Source organism: Excalfactoria chinensis, chromosome 7 (genome assembly GCF_039878825.1).
Source record: "Excalfactoria chinensis isolate bCotChi1 chromosome 7, bCotChi1.hap2, whole genome shotgun sequence".
NCBI lineage: Eukaryota > Metazoa > Chordata > Aves > Galliformes > Phasianidae > Excalfactoria > Excalfactoria chinensis.
In genome coordinates, this window is record NC_092831.1 from 33,020,350 (window position 1) to 33,033,205 (window position 12,856).

General features: G+C 44.1%; 1 protein-coding gene across 11 annotated transcripts in view; it reads right to left on the minus strand.

The window, feature by feature from the left end:
• AGAP1 (ArfGAP with GTPase domain, ankyrin repeat and PH domain 1) overlaps positions 1 to 12,856 on the minus strand; it is a 265,277-nt gene that overhangs the window by 172,237 nt on the left and 80,184 nt on the right. For all 11 annotated transcript variants that reach the window (XM_072342546.1, XM_072342545.1, XM_072342547.1 and 8 more), the window contains 3 exons: positions 5,182 to 5,267; positions 2,487 to 2,628; positions 961 to 1,095 (listed from right to left, as the gene is read on the minus strand). In XM_072342546.1, coding sequence (XP_072198647.1) covers positions 961 to 1,095; positions 2,487 to 2,628; positions 5,182 to 5,267 — 363 coding nt within the window. The remainder of the gene's footprint in view (positions 1 to 960; positions 1,096 to 2,486; positions 2,629 to 5,181; positions 5,268 to 12,856) is intronic.

Genomic DNA, 12,856 nt, shown 5'->3' on the forward strand with positions numbered 1-12,856 from the left:
AGTGAAAACAGTAATTTCTGCAAGCAGTTCAAGAGAAAGCAGCAAGCAAATTACAGCCCCAGCTTTAAGTGGCCTTCTGTGAGATCCTACCAGTAGGCTGGCTACACACAGTCTTATTTGGACTTCAGCATGGCATTGTTTTCCATTTAAACATTAGAATGTTTTGTGTCTTTTTTCATAAGTCATGTTGGCAGATATAGAACACCTTTGTGCTCGGATACACGCTGATGTGACACCCTCATAATCACGGATGCCGCGGGTCTTTGTAACCAAACAACAAAACCAAACAGAGCAACACCTCCAAGACCAATTAATCCGGAGAAGCATTTCAGTGTAATTAAGGTTTCTAAATGCACAACCAATATGCTCAGATAATACGCTATCATCACCAGAGCAGAAGGCAGTAAAATCCCAAGACACACGGCTGGATTTCCACTAGAGGGTGCACTAAGCTCATTTCATATGAGGAAAACTAAGTGTAGCTTCTCCAGCCACAGCTCTACCACAAGGTTAACCCTCCAAAACAGTTACTTGCTGTTCCCTTTTTAGATGGCACACAACGAGACCTTTCAGGAGACAAACTACAACATCGCCACTCTTCATCGTTTGAATCACCCCTAAGCAGCCAACCTTATTTCTAAACACCTCCACAAATCTGCCAGCTTAGAACACACCAAGAATGCCATGCATTATTTCTAATGACGACTGTGATCCTATCAGTTTTCTTGGCTTACCTCTGATTTCCAGATCCTGAAAGACAATTTGCAGCTACTTATCTAAAATGCTCTTAATGCCTTCATGAGCACTAAATCAAAGCAAAGGAACCTTTGCTGATGTCAAGCGAGTACCAAAGCAAGCAGAAAAACAAGGTTGAATGAAGAAGTTCAAAATGCTTGACACTAAGGGAGTTATTAGGCAACACAACACTGCATGATATGGGTGAGCAAAAGCAATCTTTACCATCTTGAAAGACTCTCTCCACATTGAGCCCATAGGTGGCACAGGTTTCGTAGTAAGTGCATCTCTTGAGGTCGTTTGATAACTTCCTTGCTCTGGCATCATCAATGACGCGTGGGTTACTGGAACTTATAGCATCTGCAACAACAGGAGTGGGAGAAGATGAATAGAGGAAGAGACAGTACCATGCAGTACTGCAACACCTAGAAAGAGGGTGAGATTTGCACAAACACAGACTTTTCTTCAGCCACTAGCGACCATACCTCTTAACTGCAGACTTTTCTGTTCAGACAGCAGAGGGCGCTAACAACATTAAAGTAAGTGGAAATTAACCGAGAAGCACCAACTTTGCAAAGCAAATGCAGAGCTGAGCTGCAGCCTGGGCTGAGTTTCAAATACCATTTCAAACAGGCTGGGACACCTCCCTCTAGACCAGGCTGCTCACAGCTCCATCCAGCCTGGCCTGCAGTGCTTCCAGGGAGGGGGGCATCCACAGCCGCACCGGGCAACCTGTGCCAGTGTCTCACCACCCTCACTGTCAAGAATTCCTTCCTGATATCCACTCTCAATCTCCCCTCTTCTAGTTTAAAGCCATTCCCCCTCATCCTGCTGCTACCTGCCTTTATAAGAAGCCCCTCCCCAGCTTTCCTGTAGGAGGTACTGGAAGGCCACTGTAAGATGAAAGACCTCACCCCCAGGTGACAGAAATGTGTTGAAAAAATAGCTCAGCTTCCCCTTCCTATTTTTCAGCTCCAGTTTCAGGCCCGTATGGCCCCCTAGAGCTGTTCATTTCTGCTTTTGTCTGTAATTTCTGCTGTCCTAGGAATTCTTTTATACCTACTTCCCTTTTTGTGTTTTCATCATCTGTTTCCACCCTAAGGCCCTGTTGCTCTTCTTCCTTCTTTGCTCCCCACACTTCCCCTTGCTTCCTTCAGCACAGAGCTGGTTTCACAGCTCTGCAGGCATGCAGCTGAAAGCGAAGCACTCTGACTGTAAGGCAGGCAAGAAGCAAGCTAAGAAAGCAATGAAAAGCTTTGGCAGCACTCAAAGGGAAAAGGCCCAAAATCAAATCTACACGAGTCTGACACTTGTGCTTTCCCTCTAACTTAGCACAGTGACTTGGCATTACACAGCAAGCAATGCTTCAGTGTGAAAGAACTCCAAACACAACCATGTGCTATACTTCCAAAGCAGTAGCTCTCTGATGTAAGGCATCTGAAGCACTGCAGCTATATGCAGGAAGTCCTGTTTGATCAGAATTTATTGCAGGACACCCACAAGACTAGATACGGAGACCTACTGCATCCCAAAGGTGCCATCTGCCTCCCCTTTTAAACCAGTCCCTACAGTGCCAAAGCCCTGTTGCAAGCAAGCCAAGGAAAGCCAGAAGTCAGCAAGTCACCTTGCTTAACAAGCAAGTCACCTGTCAGCTTAACACAAGCTCTCATGACCAGACGAGTGGGGCAGCACTGATGGAAAAGGATAGGATATGGCACTACGTGTTTGCATGTAGTAAAGAATGCACTTACCCTGTGTTCCCACCAGTACCATTGGAATTTCACTAGTGTTACGATAGTTAGCCATACGGCTGTAGTAGTGGTAAACAGTCTGGAAGCTAACTTCATCTTCCAAGCTGAAGACAAATATAACAGCATCCACCCACATGGCAAACTGCGGAATAAAAATGGAAAAGGCGTACTGAGAGCAAAGCAGTGAAAAGAGGAGAGAAACCAACTCTTATCTCACAGAGTAGGAAAGTGGAAGTAGAAAAACGCAGTGACAATAAGCAGGTCTTAAAAGAAATAACACTGAGGTGTGGTATTGAAAAGATGATGAGTCAACATTCATCACTGTGCGAGTATCTGGGATGCACAGAGATCTGCCCCGACGCTTGCGACTTGCTCATTTCCTAGTACATATCAATGCAAACTGATTTTCATCAACAGAAACAAAACATGGCAGCCTCAGCTTCGTGTCCCTGTGAGTTACGAATGAGAAGTACTTCTCCCTAAGCACTTGACTGCCCCACGGAGCGTGTTATTTTCCCCACTCGGTGCTTGGCATGCTTGCATGCTGGTGTTTCTGTGGGCAAACGTGGCTGTGGATTTACAAGCAATGCTAATAACTCTCACATCTCTATGTCCAAAAACATTGATTTCAGATCTCCAATCGCTCCCCGTACAGACCCACGTGTTGGACAACCAGTACGGGCTGCCTCATTCTGCTTTCTGTGTGAAAGCCAACGGCTCTCTCTTGGCATCAGAGCCCCACTAGAAGACATGCACACACAGCCCAAGGCAAGGTGCTGGGTTAGTGACCATGCAAGTTTCAGCTTACAGGTGAAAGAAGACAATTTAAACACATTTAGCATAGCAGTAAATGTGTATAGCACAGAAAAAACAAACTTCAGCTTACCTCACGGCCTTTATTTTTCCCTAAGTGATTGCATTCCTACCCAAATTCAGACCAACGGAAACAAGTTTTAGCCAGCAGTACTCATGCCTCTGATTACACTGCTACTACGACATGCCAGTTAGGTTAGGGACACACTGAGCATACAGAGAGCTGCAAGCAGATTCATTTGGGAAATGCTCATGTATATTTTGCAAGGTTTCTGGGTTTGTAAGCCCGTACTTCAGCACTAACAGCTTGTGCAGGTTTTTCCTGCTCTGCTGACTGCAGTTCAGCTCTTTACTTACTGAGGTCAAAATTCTATCCCAATTATCCACAGAATTACAGTGTATTGTTGCAAAAAGCAGAACCTGCAGGCTAAAATAACCAGCCCTGTCTAAATTACAAGGGAAGATTGAGATATAAACATTCCCCTTCAGATAACGTTCCACTTCTGTTATAAATATCCAGTAGCCCAGAGGTAAACCTTCTACGGTAGGAATTAATAAGGAGATTAAAGATATTAAATATACGTGCAACTCGAAATTATGCCCATGACACAACAAAGAGAACTGACAAGTCAGACGTGTCTTCTGAAAAGCACACCAGCACTGACACCTTGGGGCCTTCCATTACTTCTCTGAAGAGCCACAGCGGGAATTAAACACCCCAATTTACCTAGCAGGGATCAAAGGCAACGCGGTGTCTGCTCATGAGTTTGCAAACAGTTCAGATACACTCTGGGAAAGCAATTCTCCAGGTACCAAAATGTCTGTCATGGCTGTGTGTCCTTCCACAATCCCAGTATTAGGGGTTTTTTTTGGTCTTTTTTTAATGAGTGAATGCTCTCTGAGCATCGAGGCCTGGGCAAACTGCTGTGTACTTCAGCCAAATTATTCACAGGATAAAACAGAGAACTTCATTGAGGCTGCAGATGTGTGAGCCACACTTCCTTCCAGGATATCCCTTCTGGTCTCCGTTTCCCATACCTCCTTTCTCTTCTCCTTTGCCCAGACACATTCCCCCATGCTCCCATCCTCCTGTAGTTCATCAGCAACAGTGGAGCTCTGAAATCCAAGCTGCTGCCGCTGGCACAGCTCCCATTCAGCTGTTTGGCAGTGGTGCAGCTCCTGCTGCTGAGCCGCTACCGAACAGCTGAGCCAAGCACTTGAGAAGCCCTGCTGCTCCTACCTAAGAAAAGGTATGGGGAGAGCTGGAGGATGACTGAAGACAAGGATGCTGCCCTGCAGCCAGGTGGGCAGAAACTCCTCTGGCTTCAGAATCACATAAGCAAATAAGCAAAGACTTTGTTACAACAGCGCTAGGCACACAACCCACAGCTGCCTTCTTCCAACAGGGCAAGGAGGTGACACAATATACAGAAACCAGGTAAAAACCTGAGAACTCAACAGTGCCCCAGGGCTTGGAAAACTGAGTCTTACAGTGGCTCAGGGAGGCAAATGTGGAAGCAGTAAGGAACACAGATTTGTACACAAGTATGAATGTTCCTGTTTGAGCTGCCTTTAATCAATATGTCTTCTGAATTGGAACCCAGAAATCGAAATGAGATTATATATGCAATCATAACGGTTAGGCATTCAGCATCACTTACCCATACTTTCCTGTGTAATTTACCCATAGTTTACTATATAATTTCAGCTGAAATCACAAGTATTTTGTAAACAGAGCATTTTTCACTGGAGAACAACACGAGCATTTTAGCAGCAGAAAGATGAGCGGGACAAGAACCAAGGAAAGCAAGTTCTCTTATAAGGAGGGTTAAGGTAACATTTAGAAGGGAAGCCACGATGAAGCTCCGTGTGCAATGCTCACCTGTGCCTCTGGAGGGCCACCTTCATCTCTAATCAGCAGCAGATAGCTCTGTCCATCAACTACTATCTCTTTCTTGAATCTCCCACCTGTTACACAAAGTGGCTCATTACAGAAGAGAAAAGGCACAAAAGCAAAACAGAGAAAGGCTTCGCTTGTGGAAAAAGGATGTCTGAGACCTTTCACCAATACATGAAATGCTGGGAATGTAAATTATTTCATTTGCACCTGAAGAGAAATTAGATTTCTTCAGTAAGTCGCATGCTTTAAGGATAATGGGGAAAGAAAGCCAGAACTGTATTATAAACATTAACTCACATCAGCTGTGCTCCTTTGGATATAGCCAGGTAAAAGATAGTAGTCTTATATATATAACTGTGAGAAATGCATCTCCAAAAAGGGCAAATTTGTCCCGGTTGTGTGCAGAAAGATCAGCCATTAGCATCCCATTAAGTTTCCCATTGGTCTTAACTTTTCCTCAAGAGAAGCCTGGTTCTTACAGTACACACACAGTGTTATGAAAATGGTACTTCTATTGTCACAAATCACAGTTAGAGGGAAATAGTAGACACATATGTTAGACAAAAAGCTACAATGGAGGTACCTGATAGAGATGTATTATCTAACAGAGAATGATGCGCTCCTTCCCTGCAGGATTTGGGGCTTCTGGCGTGACCGAGCCTAAGCCAGGATTAACAAGCCTGGGGTGCTTCAGGATCTGGGTTGCTTTCTGACTCCTGAAAGCACTCAGGTCACCCGCTGTGCCACAAAGGTCCTTCATGCTTAACACTGCCCAGCTGTTGTACTGCTGAACTCACCAGGCTGAGATAAAACATATCTACTAACAATAAAGTTATCTCCTCGCTCTCACTTTATAACCAGAGTTACCTTCAGATTTCATTTCTATTTCCCAACAACCACATCAACACCTTGGTCAAAAAGCAAACCTCAGTTCTGCCTTCTAAGATCAAGCAGCTGATAAACACATCGTTACCATACACATATCAGTAGTGAACTTGAGAAGAATAATGTAAACTAGATATAATGCTCGAAAGGGAAACTAGCCTCAGCTCCATGGAACTCCAATTAACCACCTTATTATTTCCCCACATTGTCAATTAATTGTATACGCTTCATAATGAAGTGTTAAATAAAATGAATTGCTTAATGCACAGCCCTGCAGAGGGATACTTTAAATGCAGCGTATACCCAATTGAAGAGGGAAAGCTCTGTATGATCACCATTTCCTAATTCCTTCATCTAAACACTGAATGTTCACACACACGAAATATCACAAACCAAACGCGTTTCAAAACCACCTCATCATTCCCCTCTTGTCAATAGGATGCCTTTCAAACAGTCTTGAGAGGCATTACGAAGTTCCAGAAGAAGTGAAATGGAAAGCTTGAACAGAGAACTAAGAGAAAAAACCCCATAGGAGTAGTATTACAATGCATACAGTTCACATGTGAGCAATGATAAGGAATTTGCTTGAAAGCCACTTCAGGACCAATATGACTTTTATTTATTCTAAGGCAGCAGCACTGAGAAGCGCACCATGTTTAACTAAGATAGCATGAAGTTATTCAAGGCCTTTCTCCCTATAGGAACCCACCTTGGGTGACCAGCTTACTTGTGCCTGATCCTGGCCTTACTCAAGTATTGAAAAGGATGCCTTAGAATGGAAAAGTTCAGTTGGAAGGAGAGTGTAGAGCTCACCAGGTCCAGCTGACCACTTTGGGGCTAACCAAGAGCTTGTTACTGAAGGCCAAATTCCTCCACTGACAGCCGTGGGCACCAAACAGCCCGGTGTCTGACCAAACCTCTCTGGTGCAGCACTGCCATCCCTGTCTGCGCTGCCACCAGGGAGCAGGCACCATCTAAAGCAATGCAAACAGAGCAATGACCTTCAGAAAGAAAAATAAACCAATGCATGAATGAATAAGGCTCGAAACCATGAAAAATCATATCAAGTAGTCCCAAAGGAGGTAGCTAGCTTTGTTCCAGTCACATCAGTATTACGACACGTGGTTTTTTAATGAGGAAATCTCTCAGCTCCCATATGTACCTGCCAAAAGAGGTCACTGGCATAAAAAGATGAGCAGCCCGAACCAGCTCTAAGGAACGCAGCCATCACTCCTGTGATGCTCTAACAACCATGGCAAAGCACAGAGTTCCATGCAGCCATTCACGTAAAGAAATTACTCACACTGCACAGAGGTTTTTATCTGGGAGGATGCTGGGATGCGGGTTATTTTCTCTCTACATCTCTAGCCTAAAAACTACTGCATTGTTCTCAGTTTTCCTGGGCAGGATCAGTATCAACTCATACGAACCAATTCTCAGATGTGTTCCCGATTTGACATCAGGAAGCCAATGTTATTGCTCCATAGGAAGCACACAAACACCTACCAGAAGATGCAGAGCAGCGCTTGGGATGCAACCCACAAAACCACCCGTCGTGTTGCGTGCATTATTAGGTCAGATTCCAAATGTGAAATGCTCCAGATAAAAAAACCCAGCTTTGATCTACGGCGGAGCTAAACAAAGCCTGTGCATCAGCAATTTGCAGCCACGGCTAGAGACCTCGCACAAGGCAGAACGCCGGGCAGAAGGAATCAACAAAAGCTCCTTAATCTCATTTCTATGCGTGTCACTCCTACAAAGGCCGACGGTTCGAATCGGCAGTAAGGAAAAAAAAACCATCCCTCGGTAGAAATTAATGCTCATTTCAAATAGTGCACACGTTTGTGATCAAAGATGCTCTACATTGCAAACCCTTCCTACTACATGGGGAATTCCACAGGGTGAGGTTTTCACCCCATTTTGGAAGGCCTGGGCACCTCTTCTCCTCTAGCTGCTAACCGTTTCACTGAGCAATTGCTCACTGAAGCAACCACTGATTTTCACGCTATGTCCCCAGGCTCAACTTCAGTTGCCAGACTCTTTATTCAAGCAAATTGCCACAGGGATGGAGCGATTTGGCCATATGAGAAAGATAAATCTTGGGGGGCAGGCCATATGACAAACCCATGCAGCAGCTGACTGCCACAGCCATGGGGGCAGGGCGGGGGGCACGAGGAAGACATGGAAGATAAGAACCATCAGCAGCAGCCTATGCCCAGTAACGTCATCTCCTGATAAATGTGGGTGTCTTATAAGCAGAGACTGTCTTTTTTCTGATTAGGAAGGAGGGGAAAAAGGCATGTTGATGGAAGGAGGAGCGTTGCTTGCAAGAGATGCAGAGAAAAACATGTTTAAAAGATACCCTTCTTGAAGTAATCTGGATTCTGGACATGGTCTTTGCTCCATGTCTTTTCCCTCAGAAAAAAGAGTAATGATTCACATAGATGGATTCCTTGGTAACTCCTGTTATGATCTTCATCCCATCTTGCTCACTTTTACAATTAAAGCCAGGAACACCCATGGGCACAAAGCATGTGTTATCATACCTTGCAGTGCTTGTAGAGAAGGCTGTATCTAGCAGGTCCACAAAACCAGGCAGCAACGTAAATGGAGATGAACTGATATTAAAGCATTCAGTATAATAGAGCTTATGCTTCTTAGCAGTATCAACTACTCAAGCTGCACAGAACAAGAGGCTGCAATTCATGCTATGTAATATGGTTAGATAGAAACCAGGTGTGCGTGTTCATCCTGACAACAAACAGAGACACTCAACGCTGAAAGACAGCTCTGCAAAGGTACCAGTCTCATTCCCAAGAGGCACTGAATTGAGCAATTAGAGCAGAGCAGTCCTGAACTGCCAAGTTGCAAATGATCCAAATGAGAAATAGCTGCCCATCAGGGTAGAACTGGAAAAGACCCACCCCAAGCAGCTACAGGGGAGGCTCTCTAGCTGCCTCTGCTGTGCTGAACCAAAGGAGAAAACACTAATTGGCCCTTCTTCATCTGTTACCTTATAGATAGGAATGTTTAGCCCTCAGAAATAAGTGTTTATAACTGAAAATCCACCAGAACTACGCCTGCCACGTTACACATGCCTTCAAAGAGCTTAAGGTTGTCTCTCCTAAGGAAGGAACGACACCAGCCTATAAAGGATTGTTCATTATAACAAACAGGTCTGAGATTTTAATATCATCCAACACTCTGAAGCAGAGGTAAAATAGCACCTGTGTCCTGCAAGTGAGCATTCAGACTTTTAGAATTGGTATCAAAATGAGGCACCCATCTGACTGTCGTGATAAAGTAACATGGTTTTCATCCCACATTTACTGCACAAACAGACAGAAACTTTGGCACCGAGCAAATAACAGCTGAATACATTTTATTTTGTAAGGATGCCCTCTTTTCACAGTTCATTCGAGTGAAAAAATGCGTCTGACAGTTTATCAGGGGTAAAGCAAACAGCAGTAACCTGCAAGGAGCTCCCTCTGCCAGCACTCATGCAGATCCCTGGTGCTCACCCCCAGCTCCCAAGTGCCAACAGAGCTGTCAAGCAACACCTCTGCCACCACAGCACCTGCAGCACTGTCTGTATGCTAAGCCCTGTGATGGTAGCTTGAAAGGAGCTTGTAAGACTGACTCACCACAGCTTCCTGCCTAAATGCTCCTGTATTTTCTATTTCTCAACACCACGGTTTCTAAACTTAGCCTAACAAGGCACAGCCACGACTGTCACATGTTGGAGATGAATCAGGCAGTAACACTCTTCAGATGAAGATGCTGAGGGGTTTTAAGAGTTCTACCACATTAAGTACTAGAATGTAAAGCAAAGAAGATATCCGTACATTTATACGGGGGGCGATTATGGTTCCATTTTAAGTACATCCTAAATACAACATCCCAAATGTAAGCCCCACGGCTTTAAGTAACACAGCTTTTCTTTACTGCAGTTCCTTACAGATTAAATGGGCCTACTCTACCTTTCATCTTTCAGACACCAGTCTGAATTCATCACCTCTGCCCTAAGTTTGTTCTTGTTTAACTGCCTGCCAGTATATTCCAGATAAGAAAAAGCACACAAGCTTGAAAAAAAATAAGAACCATCGGTTGTCAAAGTTTATATTTTGCATTAAGAGTTAAATGTCGGGCTGTGGTTTAAAGATTACATCCAGAAACCAAATCTGAAAAGGAAGAAGAAATACATCCCCTTTCCTCCAGCAGCAGCCACTCCAAGCTGAAGCAAAAAGCACAGGAGACTTAATAGCCGAGACTGAAGTTACAACGGCAGCTATAAATCTGAATTCCAGTTTTTACCTGGGATGGAACTTATAAGAGAAGCCTGTTATTACAAGGGCACAAATCCCTCAGACATAAGTCATCAGAACCTCTGAGTATTCAGGCTGCAGCGCACGAAAGACATCATCTCAAAGATCGCTCTGTCCTCAAGGCACACAGCCTGAAAAGGAAGTCCCTTCGAGGAAACTGCTTCTTCAGCATCTCCCCAGGAAAAGAACAAACACTACCCTCTTCCTTAAATCACCATCGTTCCTTATTTGTATAACACTTAAAGCAGCAGCTGAGTAGCCTGCCGGAACAGAGCTTTTCAAAGGATTCTCTAAACCACACAGCTCGTCTCAGGGGCATGAGGAGAAGGACTACGGAACGGAGACTTCAGAATACATAAACACACTCTCTTATGCTAAGCCTGAAAGGCTCCAAAGGCCCAAGAGAGCCATGTGCAGCGATACTTAAGAACCATCAAAAAAGACAAGTGTTTGTGCATATCTGGATGTCAGTATGAAAAGCTGAACAAAAACAATTAGCTGATACAATGAAATACAGCAAAAGAACCGAAAGGGGAGAATCCTGAAATCCACGTCTAAAGCTATTACTGTCTTCTGCGCGTAGGGTTGGCGATGAAGAGATGAAAAATGACTCTGATAGCTCTGGCCGCCCTGAGTGCCAAGTAAACCTTGTGAAACATCACAACAAGGATTTGAACTCAACGTGAAATGCTGCAGCTTCACTATGTTTCCAACCTGGGAATTGTAATGGATGCAATGCCCAGTTCCTTGAAAGGAACAGGACTCCACGATCAAATACGCACTTGGAATCCTTGCTAAGTCCCACTAGATAGGCTACACGCGTAAGGACAAGCGTGACAGTGATTTTAAGGAATTCCAGTAGGCTGCAAGTGAAAAAGCAAGACATTTTCTCTTCACAAAAAGCATGCAAGTACGTAGCCTGACAACAAACGTCATGGCTTTTCATTTACATTTCAGTTGGCTTGCTCACCAGGAACAAACACAGCTTAGTCTAGGACGCATCCTCCTCTGTTATACATGAAATATAAACCTGGTTGTTTAGTAAATATGGCCTCCAGATTCCTACATAGCTGGAAAAAAAAATTAACCAGGTAAACACAGCCATTGATTTGAGTGTAGAGAGATTTGTGAAGTTCAGAACATGATTGCTCACAGGAGCAGTGAGGAATGAGAGAGAAGCAGCCCTGCAGCCCCCCAAGGTCAATGAGAAGGAGGCGCTCCAGGCACTGAACAGAACTTCCCGCTGTCCCACTGCAGCTTTTACCTATCTTGGCTGGAGCTTTTAATAAAGCATTAATTAAATTAATACAGAATCTTCACAAGGAAACCTAAGAACCAAACAAAGCACCAGGCCTCATGTGAGCTGCAGTGTCATCGCAATCACGATATGCCCACTGGCACAGTATCTAATGAAGAACTTCCAACCCATCCTACCAACACAAACAAGAGCTAAAACAGGCTACCATTAAAGGAAATAGGAAGGAAGAAACAGACGGACACTGAAAAACTTGATGTAAGCAGTAAAAAAAGCCTTGGATAAAAGAGATACAGAAAAAAGATACTTCTAGCAGCTAAAGTAACTCTGAGAGCTTCCCCTGCTTCTTCCCTTGTATAGAGTGTACTGCACAGGAAACCTTGGTATTGTCAGCACATCAGGCTGAGTGCAGGCTGCACAGGTAAGAGGCACATCCTTTGTTTTCCTTTGTATGCAAAAGACTTCCACACAGATACATGAAATCACCACCAACTGCAATGTTTATTTGCCCTCCTCAGACTGAGCGTTAGGTTACATTTAGATAGAATCACAGACTATCTCAAGTTGGAAGGGACCCACAAGGGTCACCCAATCCAACCCCCGGCCCATCGCAGCGTTAAAAAGACCACAGAGAAGAACTGCACTGACTGCATACACATACGGCTAGATAAGAAAGAAATACAACACCTGGACAAATCATTTCTCATGTTTGCGAAAGACAAACTATATACTTTTAATACTAACTCGATTGGAAATCTTGACCCTGTTGCTTATGAAGGTGAATTAGAGATCTTTAATTGCTTCAGTTTTTTTTCTGCTGCTAATGAAACGGTGTCATTAGTGAGGCTTGTCAGCTACACTTACGTGCAAAGAAATGATTTGACAGTGCTTTTGAAATCTAATCCTTTCGGGAGAAACGGCCTGAATGTCACTCAAGCACTGCAAATAAACACCCTTGAAGACAAAGAGGACAGCTGGCAATACTCTCAAGGGACGCTGCCTAAAACATCCACAGCTCAAGAGAAGAGCGCTACCCCTGTGATTAATCAATATAGCTCCATTCTGCTTGATTTTCTTCTTTTTCTGCTCATGAAATGAGTTAAAAAAAAAATAGGCAGAGATGGTTCATTATTCTTTGAACGCTTGCTTTTAAGCAGATCTACATGCTGCATGGCCATTTCTCACTATCAGC